Source organism: Globicephala melas, chromosome 12, assembly GCF_963455315.2.
Source record: "Globicephala melas chromosome 12, mGloMel1.2, whole genome shotgun sequence".
NCBI lineage: Eukaryota > Metazoa > Chordata > Mammalia > Artiodactyla > Delphinidae > Globicephala > Globicephala melas.
The window spans coordinates 69927595-69954349 of NC_083325.1; the positions used below are offsets into that span (position 1 = coordinate 69927595).

Genomic DNA, 26755 nt, shown 5'->3' on the forward strand with positions numbered 1-26755 from the left:
ACCCGTGCGCCACAACTACTGAGCCTGCGCTCTAGAGCCCGCGAGCCACAACTACTGAAGCCCACGCGCCTGGAGCCCATGCACCGCAACAAGAGAAGCCACCCAATGAGAAGCCCATGTACTGCAACAAAGAGTAGCCCCCGCTCGCCGCAACTAGAGAAAGCCTGTGCGCAGCAACGAAGACCCAATGCAGCCAAAAACAAATAAATAAATAAATAAATTTATTTTAAAAAAAGATGAAAAAACTAGAATTCACCGAACAGAAATCTCATCTCAAAAGATGAATTACTCTACTACTTTCAAGCCCAAATGGAACAAAGTTCCCTGAGTTAAAAGATCTTAGAGGGAGTGGAAGAGAAGACAAGATGTCCTCAATGTCCTCAGAAATTTTTAGCAGCTCATTCCACGTCAAGCTGGGGAGCACACTGTTAGGGAGCCAGGGATAAATGAATTAAGCCAGAATCATTTGTAGCTTTCAGGTGTTGAAAATAGGCTGAGAGAAACCTGCAAAAGATTTGGGACCAAGAGTTTTTTAGTTTAAAACATCCTAAAATAGCTTTATCTTAATTAAGTGCAGTAAGCGTGTAGAAAGCCTGAGCTCTATATAGGCTGCCAAAGAGAAACACTGTATCTTCTATTTCTTCTCTAAATAACACTCGATGTACTTTCTATAAAGAATATTTAATTGTTAAATACTTGTCTATTAAACTCTATATAATGATAGTGATAGAACCCATACATATGTAGACCTGCTTTTCTTATTACCATAGGAAGGCCTAGACTTCATAATACAGGAAACAATAGCTATAGAAAAATCAGAATAGAATTCATAAAAAAGGATTGATTAGAATGAGATGAACACCAAGGATAACATGGTCACAACAAATATTTTGGTTCCTCATATTTCCAGGCTTAAGTAAAAACTTCAATAAAAACCAAGACAAAAAATACTTTAACAAAAGTAAAAAAGACAAACAACAAACAAGGGGGAAAGTGTCATTTATATCAAAACAAAGATTAATATATCTAATAGATAAAGAGCTTCTAAAAATAAAGGAAGTGGTTAACAATCGTAATGCAAAAACTGACTAGAGATATAAAGAAAAAATAAATATAAATGGCTCTCAAATACTAGAAAAGTTCATCCATAATAAGAGAAATGCAAATTAAAACTATATAGATATACCATTTCTTACCTATCACAGACTGGCAAAAATCCAAAAGTTTGACAACATACTACATTGGTAAAACTAAATAAACAAGTACTTTCATTCATGGCTGATGGGAATTCAAAAATCAGATAACCCATACAGAAGGGAATATGGGAATATTTAGTGAAAATGCATACATTTGTCCTTACTAACAATTCTACTTCTAGAGACCTCTTCCAAAGTACCCTGGGAAAAATATGAACAGACATATATATGTACAAGACTATTTATTGCATCAATTTGTACAGCAGCAAAAGACCGGAAATAACACAAATGTCCATCAGTAGAAGGTTGTTTGAACAAAGCGATGGTACATCCACACAATGAAGTATTGTACCAGGCGGCTGTAAGAAGAAATGAGGAAGATCCCTAAACATCACTATGCAGTGATCTCTAAGATATACTATTATGTGGAGGGGGGAAAAAAAAAGAAGCACGTGTAGTAAGATATGTATGGTATGCTACCATTTATCTATGAAAGGGGGTGATAACCCCCCCCACACACACTTACTTATATTAAGAAAGAAACAATGAAAAGATAAACCAAAAAATTTAAAACTAAGAATAGTTAACTATGAGGGAGGAAAAGGCTAGGGTAGTGATAGAGACTAGACTTCTTTGAATATGTCTTGCTTTATATATAGATTTGACTTTGTAATCATGTGACTACGTTACACAATTATAAAGGAAAAATAAATTTTTTTTTGGAAAAATAAATTTTAAAAGAAAAAGTAATCCATAAATATCAAAAGTAAAATGAAACTAACTTAAATGTACATATCCACAGATGGTGGCATAACCACAGAATGGGGACTTTAGACTATAATAACCTGACTGGGCATTCTCTAGTGGGATAAACCATAGGGCAAATGGAACTGCAAAAAACCAAAATCTTCAACAATTTCCAGTAATCATATGTCACTGATTTTGGAACTACATTCTCAGACTGTTGTGGGTATTTTATGGAATAACACAAATGTATAATTATTTTGTGTCGTTGAAAGCAAAGACTTTTGTCAGAGTTTAAAGGACATACAAATATAAGATCAACTAGGTTAAGTAAAAGATCTGTATCATCAAATATGATTTGGAATTATCAGTATGAATTTATGAGGTACTTTATCAAAAAACAAACTTTATTCCCCTGGCTATCCACTGAATGAATGGATTCCTAAGCAATGCTCATCAGCCACTGTTAGTACCACTAGGTGAAGAGTTGAGGCAGAACTTGGGAAGAGATGGAACAGATGTACAATACCTCATCCCTCTAGTCATTACTGATACCACAGACAGAAAGACAACCAGCTATCATGTGCCCCCTAATGTGATGCAATAGGAAGTACCATTACCTAATAAGTATTGCTGCCAAAAATTATAAATTACAAAGAAACTTATATGCCTATTAAAGTACCCACTTAACATTCAAAAATATATCTCCTATGTCGGAGATTCCATTTTATCTTTAAATAAATATTTAAATGTAAAATGCAGCACACCCGCCACAGGACAAGCTGCATACATCAAAAGATTCACTCATGAACGATAGCTGGAGATGAAAAATAGCTCGCCTTTTCAAGGTAAAGAAATCAGTTTACAGAGGCATCCAAAAATGAACATTTGTTAGATTACAGCAGGGTTCCTAAAATATCTGCAGTCCAGAGCCACAGAAAATCCCCCAACTACTCCTTTTCTGAAAGCCAGTGCTTAATGCACCATCTTCTCAGCTGTTTCTAAGCCTTCGATTCCCATTCTGTAACCAAGGTTCACAGACAGACGGAGGGAAGATTAATTTTTAGATAAGAGAACAGAGCAACAGCCAACAAGTTTTTTTCTTTTACTCTACAAAGGTCTTAGTGTCACTCCTGGCGCCCCAAATAACAACCCAGATTCCTCTTCCTCTCTGCCTCTCTCCATAAAATCACTCTCCCTCCACTCAATCATCCTGTACATATCCCCTTTGGCTAAAATCAAAAAGGAAACATTACCATGATCAAAACCTTTACCTAGCATTCAAAGGCTTAAGAAAAAGGGTATCTGAGAGGAACAGAAGCTCAATTTTTGGAGTGGATGTATTATAAAGTAAACTCTGTGTTTCGTCATTCTATTTCCTCAAACTAACAATCTTCAATTTTGAGATAAGTACTGAAATCAACACCGAACGTCCAACTAAATGTGGATCCTCCAGTACAGTCTAGATTATTTTGAATAGTTAGTTTACAGGGTTTGTGTGATCTATTTCGGTATTGCCTTCTGATTAGAAATAACTTGGTGCTGAACAAAAACAAAACAAAGCAAAACAAAGCAACCTTATTTTCCTTAAGGGTTTGGCTGAAACCCTACAGGGTTGCGGGGTTCTGCTTTTGCTGCAGGGCGTGAGGGCAGGCGGGAAAGTGCTGCTAGTTATAATCAAACACTGGCTTTGATAACAAAGCGATGTTACAACAGGCTTCAACATGGAGCTTCTTACCAATGATCATTGCAGTGAATAGGTCTCTATATAAGAAATTAAACAGGAAAGGTTCATACCAGGCCTCAACTCCCACAATCGCAGTCACTATGTAGACAAAGGAAATAGTCTGGAAGGAAAATGCAGACAAAAATATACAGAGCATTAACAGCTGGAAAGATCAGGGAGTCAATAACGCTTTATGCAGCATTAGTCTAGCAAACAGCTTTAGTAAAAGCCAGAAGTATGCTTAAATTTGATATGGTGGCAAGTCTTGCCTTTAAAAATAGTTTTTTCAGCCAACAACACCATAAAATAACTAACTTCTAGACAATGCAAACAACTGGCCTCATAAGGCACCTCGTAAATTGGTTTAGCCACACGTTGTTCCAATTTGCCCATCCAATCATTTTCTTCAAACACACTCCAACTTCTGATTCTTTACTGGAGCCTTAGGTGTAGACGGGCAAAACAGCAACACAAAAAGCTGGGATTCTAAGGCAGGGAGAGTTAATAGCAAGTCTATAAAGTAAGAGGAAAACAAATCTCTCTACTCACTGAAAAGTTGGCAATGAAGACAAAAAGCCAACAATTTAATTATAAGCGCCTTTCTTTATAAAATCAACAGTTTTAATGAATGTCTTTTAAGAAACCGTTCATTTTTTGGTGTAATAATGGCATTGTAATTATGTTTTTTAAAAAGAACTCTTACCACTTAGAGATATATAGTAAAATATTTATCACATAATGCCAGGATTTTCCTTTAAAATAATTGGAAGGAGGGTGAGGAAGAGTACATGTGAAACTAGACTGGCCAAGTGTTAACTGCTCAAGCTAAGTAACAGGCACATAAGGGTTCACTATACTATTCTCTCTACTTTTGTACATATTGGAAATTTTCCATAAATAAGTAAAAATAATATAAAATAAAAAGGAAAAAAATGTCAAAGCACCCATCAGTTCTAACCAGAAAAGCAAAAGGTCAATAAAGAAGGAATAACAAAAACTTTCCCCAAAATTCATGGCAATGTTGAAAATTTAAGGAAGAACCCATACTTACCACCTGACTAACGTCATATCCCCATGGCAGGAAAAGAATCCCTGTGTTATACTTTTCCCAGTGGGACAGGATGAAAGAAAATAAAACTACCCATAGCAGGAGATAAAGAACAAAAACACTGACACCCGATGATCCTCGTCCAAAAATGGAATACACAGTTACAACAAAGTAAACACATGACCAACTATCCAGGCCATGGTCAAAAAGCTCCCCTAACGGGGTACTGGAATTGGTTCTACGGGCTTGCTTTCCATCCACACCATCTGCAACAAAAAACACATTACCACAGGAATAGGTCAACAACTGGACCAGTCTGGAGAAAGTCTTCTTTAATAAAATGGAGAGAAACAAAACAAAACAGACGAGCATATCATAGGAACGTTCATTAACTAAATTATAACTATCAGACAGTACTGTAAAAATCCAACCTTTAATTCCTACAATGCAAAGACTTCAGAAATAAAACCTGTAATTTCTCAAAGCTTAATCTAAAAATTAAAATGTTAAATCACATTGAATGGTGTCTATTTTAGATCTAAGGAAGAAGCATTCTAGTTGGACCCTGAATTCTTCCAAATCTGCATAACAACTAACTGAGTTGTTCCACTAGCCGCAAATTCTTAACCCTCCAGAGAATATTCAATAGTTGTTCATTATAATTTATCTAACCATTCCTTGCTCTAAGATCCAAAAACACTCTGTTACTTCAGTCATAACACCTGTTTCATCTTGTTTGATATCACAGTTACTTCTTTACAGATTGACCACCTCCATAATTTTAAGTGCTTTCCAAAAAGGCTTTGCAACACAGTAGGTGTTGAGTAAATATAAGAATAAATTTATTGGGCTTCCCTGGTGGCGCAGTGGTTGAGAGTCCACCTGCCGATGCAGGGGACACGGGTTCGTGCCCCAGTCTGGGAAGATCCCACATGCCGCGGAGCGGCTGGGCCCGTGAGCCATGGCCGCTGAGCCTGCATGGCCGGAGCCTGTGGTCCACAACGGAAGAGGCCACAACAGTGAGAGGCCTGCGTACCGCAAAAAAAAAAAAAAAAGGAAAGAAAAAAAGAATAAATTTATTGAATAAATTGAACTTATTGAATAAATTGGGAGATTGGGATTGACAGATATACACTAATATGTATAAAATGGATAATTAATAAGAACCTGCTGTATAAATAAATTAAATAAAATTCAAAAAAAATTTATTGAAACTGTAAAATGCACTATTTTTTAAATTAATTTTTATTGGGGTATAGTTGATTTACAATGTTGTGTTAGCCTGCTGTGTAGCAAAGTGAATCAGTTACACATGTACATATGTCCACCCTTTCTTAGATTCTTTTCCCATATAGGTCATTACAGGGTATTGAGTAGAGTTCCCTGCGAAGCACTATTCTTGATGCTCTGAAGACTATAAAAAATCTTAGAATAAACTAAGTTTGTGCCCTCAAAGAGTTTACAATTGAGAACGGAGACAAAACATGACAGTTACAGATATGATGTATCACAAACCAGAGAAGAGTACAGAAAAGGGACGAGTTCTCTTCAGGCTAAGATAAGCTAGACTGGCTTTCCAGACAAGATGAAATCTGAGTGGGGACATAAAGAATGAGTTGGATTTCGGTAGATAGGAGATAAAGGAGTGTGTCATTTCAAGAGGAGGAGTGCTATCGGCAAAAACACCGAGATGGAAAAGCACATGTGTGTGCAGAGAATGCCAAGTACTTTAATTTGACCAGAAACTAGTATGTGAAGATGGCAGTCTAAAGAGGCTAGAAGGAAGGTCTGAGCCAGTTTAAAGGTATCAGAGAGTCTGAGGAGCTACTACAATTATCTGAGTAGAGGATTACAAAGAGAAAAGCAATGCGGTGCTTCAGGATGACCCACTTGATATTGGTGGGAAGGACAGGCTGGGAGAGGAACCCTACTTAGTAGGCCTAAATTGAGATGGAATGCAGTGCGCATAAAAAGCTGGAGGAAGGCGAGATATTAAGAAAATAAAAATGACAGTGCAACAAAAGAGGAGAGGTAAGGCCGAAGGACAAGAAGACCATCTCCAAAATCTCCCGTCTGTGTAACTAAGAGAGTGGTAGTATTAACAGAAATAAGAAAATCTGAAGGAGCAAGACTGATAGAAAAGATCTGAGTACAGTTTTAGATGCTGAAATTGAAGTGTTAGCAGGACATCCATATGGTAATGTCGAACAACTCAACCTAAGGATACTTACTAGCAACTCAGAAGGTAGATAAGGGCTAGATACTAACACGGGAGTCAACTCAATAGTGTTAAGGATCAGGATTACCAAGGGAATAAGGAAGGAGAAAGAGAAAGAGAAAGCACGCTGGAACACCTTCACACAGGGGCGAAAACAGAGGAGCGGGGGCGGGGGGAGGAAGAGAGAACGGTACAACCTAGTTAAAAAGGAAGAAGAGTCTGAATTATAAAAATTCCTCCTCCAAAGAAACAGTTTTGTTAACTAAGTGCATCAGAATTAGACTAATTGTAAAGACTCAGATTCAAGGAATTAAAAATTCCTTATCATTACTGTGTTTATCTTGCTCACCACAGTGTTATCCCCAGTGCCTAGCTCAGTTTGTGGCAAAGAGGGCCTTTAAAAATGTTGTTGAAGGAATATATGAAAGGATGAATCTCAAACTCTGGCCCAAACACTAGATCTCTGTTATATAGGATTGGGAACTTTTCTGCCTCCAAGTAGTTAAAATATATCCTAAAAGTCTTTTCTTATTATTTGCTGACTTAATTTCCTATTCTCGGTGCAACTTCTGTGCAGTTATTACAAATATTATATTCATGAACTACATATTAATTAGGTTTTGTACGTCTTCTCACTGAACCCGTTCTAGCCCCATAAGTCTGGGGTCTAGATAAGTCTCACAATGTTTTTTCATAAGAAAGGCAATTCAGCGCATAACCTATATATTGTGAAAAAGCCACCAGCAGAACCTACAGCAGCACCCTGTGATCAAACACACTGATATTTCTGCAGCAAAGCATAAGGATAGTCACACTAGTAGCATAAATGAAGGCTATAAATTGTTGCTTCAAGGCAGGTTTTGCAACAAACAGTTCATGTTAGATCAGGATTTTTGCCAGAATTGTGGAGACCTGAAACAGGTAGATGGTACAGTACTTCAAAAGACTCTTACGGGGACTTCCCTGGTGGTACAGTGGTTAAGAATCCGCCTGCCAATGCAGGGGACACGGGTTTGAGCCCTGGTTCGCGAAGATCCCACATGCCGCGGAGCAACTAAGCCCATGTGCCACAACTACTGAGCCCATGAGCCACAACGACTGAGCCTGCGTGCCGCAACTACTGAAGCCCGCACACCTAGAGCCTGTGCTCTGCAACAAGAGAAGCCACCTCGGGACTTCCCTGGTGGTGCAGTGGTTAGGAATCCGCCTGCCAGTGCAGGGGACACAGGTTCGAGCCCTGGTCCCGGAGGATCCCACATGCCGTGGAGCAACTAAGCCCGTGTGCCTCAACTAATGAGCCCATATGCCATAAGTGCTGAAGCCCACGTGCTTAGGGGCTGTGCTCTGCAACAAGAGAAGCCACCGCTATGAGAAGCCCGTGCACCACAACGTAGAGGAGCCCCCGCTCGCCCCAACTAGAGAAAGCCCGCGCGCAGCAACAAAGACCCAATGCAGCCAAAGATTTAAAAAATAAATTAATTTTTAAAATAAAGAGGGGCTTCCCTGATGGCGCAGTGGTTGAGAGTCCGCCTGCCGATGCAGGGGACACGGGTTCGTGCTCCAGTCCGGGAAGATCCCACATGCCGCGGAGTGGCTGGGCCCACGAGCCATGGCCGCTGAGCCTGCGCAGCCGGAGCCTGTGCTCCGCAACGGGAGAGGCCACAACAGTGAGAGGCCCGTGTACCGCAAAAAAAAAAAAAGAGAAGCCACCTCAGTGAGAAGACCACGCACCGCAACAAAGACCAACACAGCCAATAAATAAATTAAAAAAAAAAAAAAAAGACTCTTATGACATGCTGTTAAAAGCCAGAGCACACAGGCCTCTCCTTTTCCCTATTCCTCTTGCAGTCCTTGGCAACCAAATCCTATAGCAAAAAAAAATTTTGTTTTTTTGGCCACACCGCACAGCATGTGGCATCTTAGTTCCCGTGCCCGCTGCAGTGGAAGTGCGGAGTCTCAACCACTGGACCTCCAGGGAAGTCCCATTAAAACCAACTCATCTTTAATAACAAATGCACAAAAGCCTCTGTCTAAATGTAGATCTTTTAACTAAGTTTTTGCCTAATTCTTCTTGATTTCATTCTCTTCCTTCCCCAAACTCTTGCAGCTCTGGTCATCCACCACATCAGCATTCAATCCTGTACCAAATTACCCTGGTTTTGTGAATACAAGTCATTTTTATCTGAAGAGACCTAAGCAACTTTAAGTCAGGGTCTGCTACTTCACATTCATTTAAAAACCACATACTGAGTACCTCCTATGGAGGAGGCACTGTTCTTATAACACTGGGTACACAGCGAGCAAGATAAAGTACCCACCCTCAAGGAACTTACATTTTAGAGCAGACAACGTACAAGGGGGTCATATGGTTTTAAGTGCTATGGAGAAAAATAAAGCAGGGAAGAAAAAGAGAATGCAGGACAAGTCACACAGATGATCCCAACGAAACGCACCCTTGGCAGAATACATGGTGTAGCCTGGCTCAGTGGCCTTCCCTGACCACGCCCCCTCCACCAAATGAGAATTGATCACTTCTATATTTGTTCTCCCACTATGCTCTATTACAGCATCTCTCTCAGTATTCTGCAGTTATTTGATATGTCAGTACTGCTTTCCAAACTCATGGCAAAAATGATGTCTTATTCCAGGGTTGGGAAATATTTCTTGTAAAGGGCCAAACAGTAAATATTTTAGGCACTGTGGGCCAAATGGCCTCTGTTACAACTACTCAACTATGTCTCTGCTGCAGGAAAGCAGCCACAGACACGTAAAGGAATGAGCATAGCTGTGTTCCAGTAAAACTTCACTTACAAAAACAGACAACAGGCGCTTCCCTGGTGGCGCAGTGGTTGAGAGTCCGCCTGCCGATGCAGAGGACACGGGTTCGTGCCCCGGTCCGGGAGGATCCCATGTGCCGCAGAGCGGCTGGGCCCGTGAGCCATGGCTGCTGGGCCTGCGCGTCTGGAGCCTGTGCTCCGCAACAGGAGAGGCCACAACAGTGAGAGGCCCGCGTAACGCAAAAAAAAAAAAAGCAAAAAAACAGACAACAGGCCAGATTTGGCGTACAAGTGGTAGTTTGCCAACTCCTATCTTATTCTTTGAATTCCCAGCAAATGACAATATTTTTCACAGAGAAACTCAAGAACGTATTTATCAAATTGAACAGGATATTAATAAACCCTAGTTAAAATGAATTAAGCACAGGAGAAAACGTGCGGTGGCTATCCTTGCTGACAGTTTCACCAGCCACTGACTATTTGCCAATTTCTTACCTAGAGTGTAGGCTACGAAGTTGAGGATGCCCACTACAATCCAGACCCAGTCAGGTACATGCTTGTGACCTGGTGCTGTAAAGGAAAGCAACTCAGATTTTAACACAGTCTAAGTACAACTGTTCTTACCATAGCCCATACTGCCAATGAGAAACGTTTCTATTTATTAAACAGAAGCTGAAGTACTTTACAATATATTTCGAATGCAGAACTAGGTAAATATTAGAATGTATCAGCAAACTCTGACAAAACAAAAGTAACTGCCCAACCCCTCATAAACAATAGGCATTTATTTTGAGCTTTAATCATAACTCAAGACTGACTATCTTCACTTGAAAATTACTTATGTGCCTAGAATGAAAAATAATGTTTTTGGAATTCAAAAAATGCTTGTGTTTAATCTGATCCTTGTTGTTTATGATTATACTACAAACATGTATTAAGCTTTCAACCTATACTCTCTCACTAAATTATTAATTAGCTGAACAAAAGACCTTTTGATTTGTGTCTAGGTAAATTAGCTCAACTGGATGATTCTGGCAACAAAATCGTTCTGAAATGTCTGGACCTCACTTCCCCCCCACCAAGATAAAACAAGTGAGATTCAGCTCTGGGTTCTAGTCCTGGCTCTGTGACCAACGAGCAGTGTGGCCCTGAATATACCATTTAACCTTCCTGTCTTCCACTTCCCAAATATACTGGGACTAGATGGTTAATCTGGCCCTTCAAGTTGTATGACTTGGAGAAATACATATATTTACGTATTTTTAGTTCTCTTAGTAACTAAGTAAATAGTCTTATTTAGTCAGAGAAAATACTATTTCTAGTTTCAAAGATAAACTTTTGAGGCTGTTCTGAGGATTAAAATACAATTTAAAAAAACCCCACAATATCAAAACCATGCTTAATGAAATTTAAGCATGGTAATGGTAATGATCTTGAATTACCATTCTATTACATATACAGAAGCTATGCCTAAAATTTTCAGTTGATAAAGTCAGGCATAGGCAGAGTTTCAATATTCATAATTCCTATAATATGAAAAGTCATTAAGTGTTTGAAACTCCAAATTCTCCGACAAAAACAATGTTGTCAGTGATTGTTAATTTCTCTAGGTCAGTGCACAAACGTCTGCTGAACCCACAACACAGATGAATTGTAGCAGCGGTCCCCAACCTTTTTGGCACCAGGGACCGGTTTCATGGAAGACAATCTTTCCATGGATGGGGGAGGGGGGGCGGTGCTGGTGTTTCAGGTGGTTAATGCAAGCGAGGGCGAGCGGCAGATGAAGCTTCGCTTGCCCGACCCTTGCTCACCTCCTGCCGTGCAGCCCGGTGGCTAACAGGCCGAGGACAGGTACCGGTCCGCGGCCCAGGGGTTGGGGACCCCGGAATTATAGTACTAAAACTCCTGACTACATCATTTATAAGTATTCTTATTGGAAAATATCTTCTAACTTAGAATACAAAAAATACTCATCTACCTCCATCTTTCTGTTCCTCTCAACTCCATCCACCAGTTGAGCAATAAGAATAAACTGTTTCCCACATATCCCCCATCATCCCAGATGTGCTCCAGATTCTCTTGTCCAGCCGGGGCAGAAGCTGGGGTGTGGGAGGAAGTAAGATAGCAGTGGGTCTGAAGGAAGACGTTGGGAATAAGCTGAAAACTGCCTCCAAAGGTGCATTTTGCCTCCCGTCCTCAGTAAGGGCCCAGACTTCTGTCAATAAATATCTAAGGTCTAACAACCATTTTCAGAAGAAACTGGGAGTTATTAAAGGTACGTACAAGTGCTGAGCAGAGGAAAGAGAGACCACATTGCCTTTAGAAAAGGGGGATTTTTATTCCATACCTAGAAAAGGGGAAGGGATATTTCTGGAACTGGTAGGTATGCTGGGCCTTGCTTATTCTCATTTTCAGGCAAAACTTCAGAGTCCTACTTTTCCATCTTCTTATAAATCCCATTACTCTTTATTTACAAAAACCTCATTGCTTTTTAGACAGCATATCTAAATTCAATAGCCAAATTGGTTTCTAGAACTTATTAGAAACATACATAACAGATTGTAAAAACACAACTTAGCCTTTACACCCAATTCTAACATTTTACAACCCTTCTAATATTCAAAACTTTTCAGAAATGCAAGCATCTTAATAGAATTAGAAAATAACCATATCTCATTTTGTGCTATTTAGACATTTGAGATTTTATATTAAAGTAATAATCTTACCTGAAGCATAAAAGTCAGGATCAAAGTATGCCATAAGCAGAAAATTGAACACAACCAGCAGAAAGCCAGAAAAGGTTATCAGATTTGGAGCCAGCCAAGTAGGAAATACCTATTTGTTTCAAAATAATTACAGAATAATTAAAGTAGAGAAATCTCTCTGTCCACTACATACCACAACATGCAAATGTGTCAAAACAAAAACTATAACTTTGAAAGACCGTATATACAGGAATTATATATATATATATCGAATTATAAACCGTAATCAGTTAATAGAAATAAGTCTATTTTCTATATTTTAAATAATTCTATAATCAACAAACTTTTATAATCATAACATTATATTTATTTTAGAAAAATTTAAGAAGCATTTTATAAATATGATAGATCTAGAGTATAAGCTTATACTTCAATGATGAGATAAATCAAAAGGTATGTGACTAAAGGAAAGGAGGATGGGAGAGGCAGTTTCTCTAAACGTCTTACTGAACTGACAGTTGGTCTGTAATACTCCATAAAGTAGTTTAAAATATTTAAAACTTACTAAAACCTAAGTACATGCTTATTAATCATCTTACCTTCACTACAGTGTTCCAAAATGGATGCATGACATACAGAGAGAGTGGATTGGTATCCACAGCACTGTACTGTTAAGAAATGAAAAAAAATATTCAGAGTTAATCCTTGCATACCAGCAAGTATTTAGAACAATATTTCTCAAATGAAAATAATAGTACAGGGACTTCCCTGGTGGTGCAGTGGTTAAGAATCCGCCTGCCAATGCAGGCGACACGGGTTCGATCCCTGGTCCAGGAAGATCCCACATGCCGCGGAGCAACTAAGCCCGTGCGCCACAACTACTGAGCCTGCGTTCTAGAACCCGTGCACGCCAACTACTGAAGCCTGCGCACCTAGAGCCTGTGCTCCACAACAAGAGAAGCCACAGCAGTGAGAAGCCCGCGCACCGCGACAAAGAGTAGCCCCCGCTCACTGCAACTAGAGAAAGCCCACGTGCAGCAACGAAGACCCAACACAGCCAAAAATATATAAATTTTTTTAAAAAGAAAATAATAGTAAAAAAAAATCTAGAGAATATATCTAGTTATACAATGTCCTCTTCTAAATAACAGAACTGGAGAAGCAGTATGAATGGGGTAAAGATGGCCAAGCACATCTTTGTATAATATTTATAATATAACAACGTTGCAGCAGAAAATTTTATATTGCTTTCAAGTGCTCACCTATTTGCAGGATAATGAGCACACTGTGTGCATTCACACACTGACTTTCTCAACCTCCTTCATCCCTCTCAACTAACGGGAATCTAGCTGTTTTACCCTTGACACCATTACTAATGCACTTATTAATGGTACAACCTTGGGTAAGTTACTTAACCTCTCTGTCTTAGTTGCTGCACCTGTAAAATGAGGATCACAGCCTTTACCTCAAAGGATTGCCATAAGGATTAGATAAACTGATAACATATAGGAAGTGCTTAGAGCAGTACCTAGCCCACAGTTAGTGCTATATAAGCATTAGGTACCATTAGTGTGTTTTGAGCATCAAAGGAATGACAGATCCCTTTACAGCTGGAAAATGGATTGCTTAAATAAGCAAAGGAAGAAAACAACAGGTTAGGGTGTTCAAATGTATTCCCCAACTGTTGAGCTATTTAGTAAAACTTCAAAGAAAATTTTAACAAAATATCTGTATGTAATTATGTAATACTTTAAGAGTCATGTTGATGACTTATTCATCAGAGACACAAACACACACACACAAACACATACACACTGGAGTGCCTGGCATGTAGGAAGCACCCACTAGGTGTGGGGAAGAAGGAATACAAAATAGGTAAGGGACAACTTAATTCTCACCCTCAAGGAGTGGGAATACTACCTAATTCAACAAGCTCTCATTTAAAAGATGTCATACTAGTCAAATGCCTGAAAAAAGTTTCAACTGTGCTTTGTATTTGTTTAGTATGAATATATTGGGTTGGCCAAAAAGTTCGTTCGGGTTTTTCCGTGAAGGCCAACCCAAAAAATAAGTAGTAAGCATCTGAGCAACTGATTTTTTAAAAAATCATAATTAAACATCAATATTTCTTCCTGAATGTTTTATGGATATGCAGGAAATATTTCTCATCAGTGTTTCAAGATTTAAAAGTGTGATGGAGCAAAAAAGTAAATAAATAGAAATAATTTAAAATACTACTAGCAAAGAGAGTTAGCTAGTAAGTCAAATGTTTACTCAACAGAATCCATGGCTGAGTGCCGCCATTTCTCCAATTCATTCTGATGAAATGCGATATCCTGGACAAAAGATCTGAGACAGACAGTGGAAGGAAAATGGTGAAGGAGAACACTGGCCAGAGAAGCTCTGCAGCTGCACCCAGACTCGCAGCTGGAGCCTCCTTAAGTATTACTGTTCTCGCTAAAATCAACTTCTAGGTGCATGGTTCTCTACAGCCTGCAAAGCTTTTCCACATAACAGATACCATGACACCTGAACCTCTGTAGAATGAAGGAGTCCCCAGCTGATAGGACTGCCTGAATTTAAGTTTTCAGACCTGAGGCCATGCAACCAATATGAACCCTGAAAAGTTGCCAGTGACAAGGCGGGAGGGCCACGGCCTCCTCCATTTCACCAAAGTCCGAACCCAGACCCACATGACGTAGCCAGCAGGTCAGATAAACTGGAAAACCACAAATTTCAAGTCCACCATCTACTGCAAAGTACAAAAGTTGTAAGAAGTCCAAATCAGAAGAAAACAATTTGACATCACACGAATAGTTAATACGATGTACAAAGTACAAGGCTCTTAATTCAAATGTTTGCTGAATGACTCTCATTCACCAGCTTTCCATAATTTGAATTTACGTCTAAAAGAAGGTCATTTACTCATGGTATTTTGATTTGAAAAGCTCCTCTTTTTAAATTCTGAACTTTTTTCTCTCTTTTAAATCTCTTTATTTCCGCTATTATAACATTTCACCTTTTTTTTCTTTTTTTTTGGCTGTGTTGGGTCTTCGTTGCTGCACGCGGGCTTTCTGTAGTTGCGGCAAGCTGGGGCTACTCTTCGTTGTGGTGCACAGGCTTCTCATTGTGGTGGCTTCTCTTGTTGCAAAGCACAGGCTCTAGGCGCGTGGGCTTCAGTAGTTGTGGCTTGCAGGCTCTAAAGCACAGGCTTAGTAGTTGTGGTGCATGGGCTTAGCTGCTCCATGGCATGTGGGATCTTCCTGGACCAGGGATCGAACCTGTGTCCCCTGAATTGGCAGGCGGATTCTTAACCCCTGTGCCACCAGGGAAGTCCCCAAATTCTGAAGTTTAACTCTAAATTTCTATTTCAGGAGACCAGTAGAAGTATGAAAAGATTATAGAACTCAATACAAATAGGTCAGTCTGCCTAACTGCATTTTTTACCTTTAATAATAATAGCAGATAAGCTCAAGTATAACAAGGAAATCTAATATGAGATTACAAAAGGTAGCAAACAGTAAACCTAAAGAGCACTCTGTGCTCTAGCCTTACACACCTGAGTATTTTTCAAGGTCACATATCACTTGGTATAAACAAAGAAACTTGAAACTGTCTTGTGAATCAATAGGAGGAAAGAAGAATGAGTCACACCTTCCACATGCTTGAAAAAATAAGTAAAATTTTAAAGGAGCTAAACTAAATTTAGTTAATGCCTGTTAAATATATTATTTTCTATCGGAATGATGTTTTGGTATACACCAGAATATCTGAACAAGGTAATAATCCCCTGTTTAAGGCCTGCAGGACTTGCTTGATCTACAATCTGTTGGGCCAGACTAATCCAGTGCCCTGGAGAAAGGCTTGAGAACCACAACCTGAGTTTGAGAATCATTCCAAGGCAGAATCTCAGAACCACAAGAGTTCAGGAGATATCTAGTTCTCAAGTGCCTGCCCCTCACCTATGTGAATAGGTAAAACAGTCATCTGGCCTCTTTATTTTTTTCTTTAATTTATTTTATTTATTTATTTTTGGCTGCGTTGGGTCTTCGTTGCTATGCGTGGGGCTTTCTCTAGTTGCGGCGAGTGGGGGCTACTACTCTTCGTTGTGGTGCGCGGGCTTCTCATTGAGGTGGCTTCTCTTGTTGCGGAGCACAGGCTCTAGGCGCGTGGGCTCAGTAGTTGTGGCACACGGGCTTCAGTAGTTGTGGCTCGCGGGCTCTAGAGCGCAGGCCAGCAGTTGCGGCACATGGGCTTAGTTGCTCTGCGGCATGTGGGATCTTCCCGGACCACGGCTCGAACCCATGTCGCCTGCATTGGCAGGCGGATTCTTAACCACTGCGCCACCAGGGAAGTCCCTGGCCTCTTTATTTATTTTTTAATTTTTGGCTGCACTGCGCGGCATGTGGATCTTAGTTCCCCAACCAGGGATCAAACCAGCGTGCCCTGCAGTGGAAGCATGGAATCCTAACCACTGGACCGCCAGGGAAGTCCCTGGCCTCTTTTTAAATGCCTCTGGTTACCAAAAAACTCATTACTTCTAGAAATAGCCCAATCCAACGTTAAAACAACTTTTCTATATGCTAACAAAATCCTCCCCTCACCCCATATTTCCTATCATGTTTTCAATTTCCCTAACAAAGCCAGGCAGACAAGGGTCCAATTTTTTTCCAAACAATAATGCTTCAAACGTTTGAAGATGGCTCTGCCTGTCACACCTAAACCTTCTCTTCACCTGGTTAAAAAATCTCATGTTCCTTTTGCTGTTACTCTCTTGCCAAAGTTTCACTCTCTTCATCATCTAGGTCTAATTCTCTAGACCAGAGGTTGGAAAGCTTTTTCTGGAAAATGCCAGAGAGCAAATATTTTAGGCTTTGCAGGCCAAATGGTCTCTGTAACAATACCCAAAACTGCCACGGAAGCAGAAAGAAGTCCCAGAAAATAAGAAAACAAAGAGGCATGCTGTGTTCCAATAAAACTTTATTCACAAAACAGGTGTCCGGGGGCTTCAGTTTGACAACCAGTGCTCCAGACAATCCATTCTGTTGTTAAACCAAAACAAAAGTGTGACCCAGGGCAAAAGGAATATTTCAAGCGGTGCATGAGCACAAAGGAGAACATGACTAAGGTCTTCTTCCTCAACAACTTATTTCTCTAACAGATGCTCAACACAGTATTAATTTCCTGAGGCAACAAAGTCATACTGCAGACTTACACACACCTTCACAGCCACCTTACCCCCTCAGGCCTTTCTCATACAGACTGCAAAGCCACCTTTCTCTGTGTTAATATGACGCTGACTGTTGGAAACTAAGTGTAAGACCCTATATTTACCATTTTAACATTTCATCTTGCTAGAGTCCACTCATCTTTCTATCTCCTCCGATCTCCTCAGGGTCAGACTCAGTTATCCAAGGTACCAGCTCTGCCCCCCAAACTCTCAGCATGTAAAGCTCTCATGCTAGCAATGCCTTCACATAAGTCTCTGTAAAAATGCTGATCAAGGTAGAACTTCTGAACATTCCCCTCAAGATTGCTATTAATACATTTAGTCATTTTTATTTGGCTACAGAATTCCATACTGTCATCTACGGCAATTAGTCTATGTCACCCATGAGAAAAGATTTTCATAAAGTCTTAGTGAAATCCAGAATTATCTTAGATAATATTCTGTCAAATATTAGAAAGTTTCAACTTTCTACAACTTGTAACTACAACTTGTAACTTCAGTACAAGTCAGGAAATAAAGCAGAGTTCATTCTTCATTCAGTAAAGTCAACAAATAATTGTGACTGAGTGCCTATGATTGTGCCAGGCACTGTGCTAGGCCACCAGAAAGAGAATGGTGAACAAGACCAAAAAGTTTCCTATGTTCACCAAGTCCGGTCTAGGGTGAGACGGATGCTAAGCAAGAAAACAAGTCGTAATCACAAGATGTGATCAATACTGTGAAGGCAATAAACAAGGTGTTTGTATCAGAGGACCAGGGGGCTGGGAATGTGCCTAGTCAGGGTGCTCAGAGAAAGCTTTTCAGGGGAGGGGACACTTAAGCTGAGTCCTAGAAGATGAGAAGACAGGTAAAGCATGTATGAGACAGAACAGTGAGTCAAACAAGGTAGACCCTAAAGAGAACACGCTGCTGGAGATTCCATTTATATGAAGTTCAAAATCAGACAAAATTAATTTATGGCAAAAAGAGGTCATAATAGCAGTCTGGTGAGAGGGACTAAATGGGGGCCCTCCGAGGTGCTAAAAATAATTCTTTATCATGGTGGTGGTTACATACATATACAAAATTCATCAAATTGTGTACTTAAGATCTGTGCGTTTGTATATAATTTATACCTTAAAAAAGAGAAAGAAAATAAAGAATATATGTGTGGCAGTGTGCGTGTGTGTGTGTGTGGTGTGTGTGTGGTTTATAGGTGTTGGGAGGGGGGCGTGCATGCCAAGATGCCTTCTAAGCAGAGAACAAAATGTGGAAGGACCACAGAGTGGAGGGAGGCCAATGGAGCCACAGCGTAGTGAGTGAGCGAGGAAGAGTGGTATGAAATGACACTGGAGACATGGGCAGACACCACCCAAAGGTCCACAGTGAGTTTTATTTTATCATAAGCCCAGTGCATATCCTGATTTATATTATTAAAGGATCCCACTGTTTACAGTGTAGAAAATGGACTGGAGGGGGGCAAAGGTGCAAAATAGTTACGAGACTGTTACAGTATACCAGGCAAGAGACGATTACGGGTTAGGCCAGGAGCAGTACAATGACTCTAAATTACTGCCAAAATATGCTATAAAGTGCCCATTTTTGAGAAGGGCATTAGAAATGTGCCTCCTCTTAATTTAAGAAGGAAATTGGCTCTAACAAAAGGAAAACTATGGAAGCACTTTGTTGGACCTAAAAGTATTTCCCTTATACATGTACTTTAAATCCTTTCTATACACTGATAAGAAAACTGACTGAACTGACACACCCTTGCACTAAATACAGAGTTTTGGACAACTTATTAATTAGACTGAGGCTAGTATCCCATCTAATACTAATACAGATGGTAATACTCTAACATCTATAAACAGATGCAGGTTTCCCTTGCTTTGTCTTCTAATCAATATAAGGAGGAGAAGTCTCCAACTATCAAATGATTTTTAATTCAAATCCTGTCTTTACCCATTTGAAATATAAACTTTACACTTATGAAACATATTTTAGTTAACCCTGGAAATCCATAAAGTATGGACTGAGTACAAGCTAATAATAGTTTATAAACAGCACTTATTGTTAATCATTTCAGATGTAAGCAGACTCAAAATGATGTTTCTGACTTTTTAAAATGATTCCCCAAATTCTTGAGTTCCAAATCATCCATGTTTTTAGGAATAAAAGGCAGGATAGTCACAAAGAACCAATTTTAGTTCACAACTGGGTTCACTGTATGAAGTTACTTATTGCTTATACCAACTTTGCAGACATAATGAAAGAAACACATTATCAACCTTTCTTAAGAACTCAGGAGAGAGAAAAGAAATGTCAGCTCTCTTCTCTCCCCCTGCACAGTGAAGCTCAGTGTCTGGTGTGGTATTGGTATGGTATGGAGGTCAGTCCCTTGCTGACAGGTCTCATGACTCAATCATGTTTAGGCTTAAGTCTTTACAGGGGCAGGATCCATTGTGGCCAACATGTGCCCTACCACTCCTGGAGCAGAGTTCTTTAGCAATGGCATTCCAAGTCTCTGGGCCAGTCACTTAAGCAAAAAACATAAAACAAAAGATCCCAATTATTAAAAATTGTTATTTACGCAACAAATATCAAGGCAGTCAAAAGAGCTACCTTCACATACAAATGTGGGACTCACTGAGCACTGGTACTTAAAGAAGCAGTTAAGAGAATGGAGAAAGCTTCCCGACCTGATCCTTTCTGCATCTGGCGCATAGTAGGAGTTCAGTAAACATATCTGAGTGTTTGCACATATGAATGAATAAATGCATGAACTACTCTGCATGTTTACTTAAATGGCAGTATAGAGTGATTCCCTCAGTGATGAGAGGAACTCTTTTCCCCCGGGAACTAGTCTACAGCAACTTTTCACTTCACAAGGGGAAGCTGCTCTTACTCTCCCCCTATTAATAACACCATGTCTACATGTGTATGTTTTATAGTTTCCAAAGTACAATTACCTTTGTTCTCTTATTTGATATTGTAAAATAGATAAGGTAGATTATTCCTCCCTATTTTACAGATGAAGAAACTATAAAATTCAGGGATTAACAGCTAATACGCAGGAAGGTCTAAACTGTAAATCCTTTATGAATCATCTTGGAACATTTCTGCGAAATGGATCACTTTGCTTTAATCCAGACTACCCGCTCCGGGCTCAAGTACAATCATGAGCCACCCAGATCCACTGAAACTGTTACTAACACAGTATCCTCCAATTCTTCTGTCTTCCAATTTGTGGCGGACACACCCTAAGGTAATCCCCAGTGAGTCAAGCCCTTTTATAATCAATCCCCTCCTACTGATGGTTCAGTCGTTCCCCTGAGGGTGGAACCTGTAACTTGCTTCTAGCGAACAGAATATAGTGAAGGTGATCGATGTCACTGCCTTGATTGAGAGAACATTATAGGGCAAAGGTGATGAGATGTCCCTTCCATGATATAGTTCATTACCTAAGACTCCATCTTAACAGTTTGGAGAAGAGTCTCCCATTGACCTTGAAGAAGCAAACAGCAATGTTTATGAACTGCCTATGGTGAAGGCCATGTGGCCAGAAAAGTGGGCAACTACTAGGAGCCGAGAGCCTCAGCCCTATAACTGGAAAGAACTGAATTCTGCCAACAACCACATGAGCCTGGATGAGGACCCCAAACTCCAGATGGAAGCACAGCCCAGCTGACACCTTCACTGCAGGCTGGCGAGACCTCAAGCAGAGGAGCCAGGTAACTGGTGCCCTGACTCACAGAGACTGTGAGACAATAAATGTGTGCTGTTTTATGCACCAAGTCTGTGGTAATTTGTTATCCAGCGACAGAAAACTAATCTCCAATACTGAAAGCACTGCAACATCCTCTTTTCTCGTAAGAGATACCTTGAGGCTCCTAGCCACAAAATCAAGACTACCTGATGCTTGAGGGTTAATATATGAACATTACGGTAATACAGCTTCTTACTCCTTTACATTCGTTTCTTGGTTTTATTAACTGCTCTTCAATATAATGGAATATTTCTCTGATGAGGTGCGTCTCAAAATGTAGTTGCCAAACTGAGTGCAAATTCTTGGGCCCCACCCTAAATACACAGAATCAGACAGCCTGCGGGTAGGGCCCAGCAATCTGTCTTGTAACAAACGCCCCAGCTGATTCTGAGGCACCCTCCAGTCTGAGGGCCACTGCTCTGGTGAAAACAAATGCGAATGACACTCCTGCAAACTCCTCAGCTGAAGGAAAAGCCACACCATCAGCTTAGTGGTCAACACCTAAACCTCCTGATGGCAACTTCAAATACTGCACTGCGAGCAAGAGACAAGGTATAATAAAATTCAGCAGGTGCTCACTAAATGCAAGGCACTGTGCTAGTAATAATCTACCAAGAAAGAAAAACACCAAATCGAACTGAAAATGAAAAAGGGGGGGGGGCATTATATTAACCCTAAGACAGAAACTGAAAGTTTCTTAAAGTTCTTTTTAATCCATACAAGACTTTAAGAACTACACCCACAGAGGACATGACTCAGTGGACAATGAGATCCCATTTCCGTGAATACTGTCATTTATATCTGCTAACGAATCAGAGAAGAGAAGGTGGTGAGAGACGACTGGAGAAGAACTAGAGCAGTAAGACAAGAACAAGCATGTCCTGATGACAAATGTTTGCTTGCTAGACTTAAACAACATATAATAAACTAACAAGAGATGAGAAGATAAGACAAAAGGAGGGGTCATTTAGTGAAGGGACTTGAAATCCTTGCTGAGGAATCTCGACATCAAACACATGGTAAATATGTGGGAGGTACTGCAGATTCATAAATAGGAAAGTGGTATTTGAAAAAATTTACTTACTCTTCCTTTGCTGAAACATCCTTTCTCTTGGTATAACCTCCTCGGGTGTGAGTATGTGTGTATGTGTTATATGACAGTTAAATGTTCACAAGCAGAGAAGCACAAATGTCAAGTTTTATTTTTTATTTACTTAACACTAACACAGCACTAAGTGCCAGGCACTTTACAAATATTAACTCATTCAATTTTGACAATTTTGATCCTATGAGGCAGGTACTACCCCATTTCACAGATGAGGAAACCTGGTTAGAGAGACTAAGTTATGCTCAAGATTGCAAAGCTAGGATGTGGGTTCTATTTAACTCATTATCAGTCCCAAAGCTAATTAGTTAATCAAAAGCCATTTACCGCAATTAGAGCTAATAGTGAATGAAATGTTCTTAATAGTCAACTAAATATAAGACTAGCAAGTACAAGCCCACTTGTCCCTACGAATAATTTAAAACTGGGGGAAGAGAAAACAAAGTCAGTTCTTCCTTTTTCACTGTACATTTTCCCCATCTGTAAACATTAGACACAAACCCAATTAAGCACGTCACTGAAGGTCTTTATTCTAATGTTTATATCTTTTGCACAAAACACCCAGTAACTACAAAGCAGAGTTTATACGCCGTTCTTAGAACTGAGAGGCAACACAGCATGAAGAACATGGACTCTGGACACAGAATGCCTGGGTTCAAATCTCAGCTGTGGGACCTTGAGCAAGTTACTTAAACACTGTGTCTCAGTAAAATGGGGTAAATAATAGTACCTCTACCTCACAAAGCACTTGTGAATATTAAATGAGACAATATATGTAAAGCACTTAAAGAACGTCTGGCATATAGTAAGTGCTATATAAATGTTTGCCATCATTATCATTATCACTATTGGGTATTTACAATGACGTTGCTCTTGCCATCGCAACCTCCCCTCATTGAGCTCATTAGGCTCGGCCTGGTCCCTCACACACCTTCCACTTCCTTGTGCCTCTAATTTAGCATGATCTGCCCAGGCTCTGTGCCTTGGTTCCCATCAGACTCTGACTGAAACATCTTTCCCCTCTCTCCCTTATGCACCAGGCAAATTCTTATTCAGCAGAGAAGTTCTTGACATTTAAGCATTACGGCAGTTACAAAAGCAAGCCATCAGCAGTGAACTGATATTTCAGAAAGTAGTTTGAGAACCAATTCGTTTCTTCCAAATAGCACCTAGAAATGGAGTAACCTTCTACCTAACTATCTCTCTCTCACTCTGCAGAAGTTTCCCATCCATTTTTCTCTCACTCCTTCTGAAAGATTCCTGTCTCTGCCAACTGAAAAAATAATTCTTTCTATGAGACATTTGTAAATCTATATCTAAGACGACTAAAATACGTTTCAAGCCTTACTAATGTACTTACAAGTGAGAGAGGCCAGTTTCCCACATCTACTCAAGGAGACCAAGGCACAACTAAAGATAAGTTATGCTTGAGTTAACTGTAACATATCTAGCTAATGCCATAATTAACACATTATATTGTAGTCGGCCTGCAGTCATAACAAGTGAAAATCAAAAGATCAGGAACTTCTCATGTTTCCCCTGTGACTCTGGAGGAAAAGTGTTCTAGTCTTTGAAATCATTACAGAAACAGTCCTCTAATGGGGGACATTTCATCCACAAATGATATTTCTCTAGAACATGAAATTTTCTTTGTTTTAATTCCAAGTCCAAAAACCACACCTTCCAAGAGAAGTCTGCCCCATGGTCCTGTCCAGGAGAAGGGCCCTGTGCAAAAGATGACTGTTATTCTGCCAGATTCAGCATCACTCATCATTTAAATTATAACTTTGCTTCTGTTCTGTAAGGACCAATCTCGTAGGAGTTAGGTTATGATGAGATATTAATAAAACACCTCCTCACTGAAACATCAAGAGGATTAACTCTTAGACTCAACGAATGCCGGGGGCCATTATTACCAAAGAGTTAATGCTTCACAAAACCCCTACCTCAGCGACTCCACCCCATCACCCTACCAGAACCTGAGTCACCCCAGACTCCTCCGCATCTTTTACCTTCACCCTTTCCAGCTAGTCAGTTACTGCGCTCTGTCAATTTAAAATCTTAAATCAAGCATCACAATCAAATGTACATAGGGATCAGGCAGGTAAACTGAACAAAGCAGACCTGCGTGGAGCACAGGGACTGGTAGGGAAATGGCACACTAGAGAGCAAATACCCTTTTTTTTTTTTTAACATCTTTATTGGAGTATAATTGCTTTACAATGGTGTGTTAGTTTCTGCTTTATAACAAAGTGAATCAGCTATACGTATACATATATCCCCATATGTCCTCCCTCTTCCGTCTCCCTCCCACCCTCCCTATCCCACCCCTCTAGGTGGTCACAGAGCACCGAGCTGATCTCCCTGTGCTATGTGGCTGCTTCCCACTAGCTATCTATTTTACGTTTGGTAGTGTATATATGTCCACGCCACTCTCTCACTTTGTCACAGCTTACCCTTCCCCCTCCCCATATCCTCAAGTCCATTCTCTAGTAGGTCTGTGTCTTTATTCCCATCTTACCCCTAGGTTCTTCATGACCTTTTTTTTTTTTTTCCTTAGATTCCATATATATGTGTTAGCATACGGTATTTGTCTTTCTCTTTCTGACTTCACTCTGTATGACAGATTCTAGGTCCATCCACCTCACTACAAATAATTTCGTTTCTTTTTATGGCTGAGTAATATTCCATTGTATATATGTGCCACATCTTCTTTATTCATTCATCCTATGATGGACACTTAGGTTGCTTCCATGTCCTGGCTATTGTAAATAGAGCTGCAATGAACATTTTGGTACATGACTCTTTTTGAATTATGGTTTTCTCAGGGTATATGCCCAGTAGTGGGATTGCTGGGTCGTATGGTAGTTCTATCTGTAGTTTTTTAAGGAACCTCCACACTGTTCTCCATAGTGACTGTATCACAAATACCCTTTTTGAAGAGGGCAAGCACTATTCAGCTTCAGGAGATTCTTGTCAGGGCCTATGTTATCCACTATTTTAGTTTTTCAAGAGAATCCAGAAATCTGGGCTTTTATGGGGAAGATACTAATTTTTGAAACAAAGTAGGTGTGAGCCAAATTAAATATATCTGCTGGCCAAATTCAGTGGGCAGGTTAACCAGTTCTGACCTTTAGATTCCCATCTCCCCTTCTATCCCCACTGCTTTGATTCAAGCCTTCCTCATTTCTGACCCAATTTTATCTGGGAGGATCCTAAAAGGTCTCCAGATCACCCCTACCTCCCCTGCTCTCCATTCATTTTCTAGTTGCCAGGGTGAGCTTCCTAAAATTAAAATCTGATCCTGTTTAAAATTTGTAAGTGGCTCCCCAAACCTATAGCATTACCATGTACCTAAGAACCACTTGAGGTATGTGTCTAACATGAATATCACAGCAACCTACCCGATCTGAACCTCCCAAAATGGACCTAGAAATTGGCTAAACACTTTCCCCAGGTGATTCTAAAGCCAATAGTCCTTGGACCACAGAAACAATGATCTACAGGGTAAAATCCAGAAATCCTTTACATCAAATCATCCCCCTCTGAGGGGGCCCCGCCTCCCTCTCCAGTCTCTTCTCTGGACACTCCACCACTAAGTCCCAACACCTAACATCTTACGGTTCCCAGAAAATACTCTCAGGCCTCAACCCCTGTGCACTCACCCCACTGCTCTCCAGTGCTGGGATGCCTTTTCTCCCCTCTTCACCTGGTAAGAACTGGGGCCTACTCAGCTTCATCCTCTAGACTGAGCTCTGCCTTCCCCTCCATCCCCTCTCTGAAGCCTTTCTCAGCTTTAACCCTTACTCCCTGGAGCTGCTTCCTTCTCTCCCACAGCACCCAACACTTACCTAACTGTATTTATTAATTCTTTATATCTGTTTATTTCCTTGCCCATATGCCACCAAACTGAGTTCCTTGAAGTCAGGAATTCTAGCTTAGCTTAATTTTGCAGCCCCAGTGCCATGTCTGACCCAGAGCAGGCCCTGAATCAATGCTTACTGAATAAACAAAATCAAACTGCATGAACCAGTAAGGGTGCAGGCCAGATTCCAGTTCTTTAGCATTACCATCAAGATGTATGCAGCCTCTCCTTCCCACCTAAATTCACAATTATCACAATTCCTGTAATCAGGCTATTGTTGACAGTCAAGTTAATTAACTACCAGAATAGCAGAAGCCAATTCATCATAAAATTATATTCTTGAAACCAAACAAGGTATTGCACAGAACACTTCCTCTCTGAAGCAAAATGATATGA

The 26755-nt window shown here is 40.2% G+C and overlaps 1 protein-coding gene across 4 annotated transcripts in view; it reads right to left on the bottom strand.

Moving 5' to 3' along the window:
• Nucleotides 1-26755, bottom strand: part of SELENOI (selenoprotein I) — a 44309-nt gene that overhangs the window by 13309 nt on the left and 4245 nt on the right. For 2 of the 4 annotated variants that reach the window (XR_004039930.2, XM_030858195.2), the window contains exons 2-6: nt 13014-13082; nt 12436-12544; nt 10205-10279; nt 4718-4980; nt 3738-3787 (exon numbers count right to left, since the gene is read on the bottom strand). Coding sequence is in view for 3 of the 4 variants with exons in the window: in XM_030858195.2 (XP_030714055.1) it covers nt 3738-3787; nt 4718-4980; nt 10205-10279; nt 12436-12544; nt 13014-13082 (566 nt within the window). In the remaining variant the exon portion in view is untranslated. Of the gene's footprint in view, nt 1-3678; nt 3788-4717; nt 4981-10204; nt 10280-12435; nt 12545-13013; nt 13083-26755 lie in introns of all 4 variants that reach the window. The other 2 variants (XM_030858193.2, XM_030858194.2) reach the window with 1 other exon arrangement.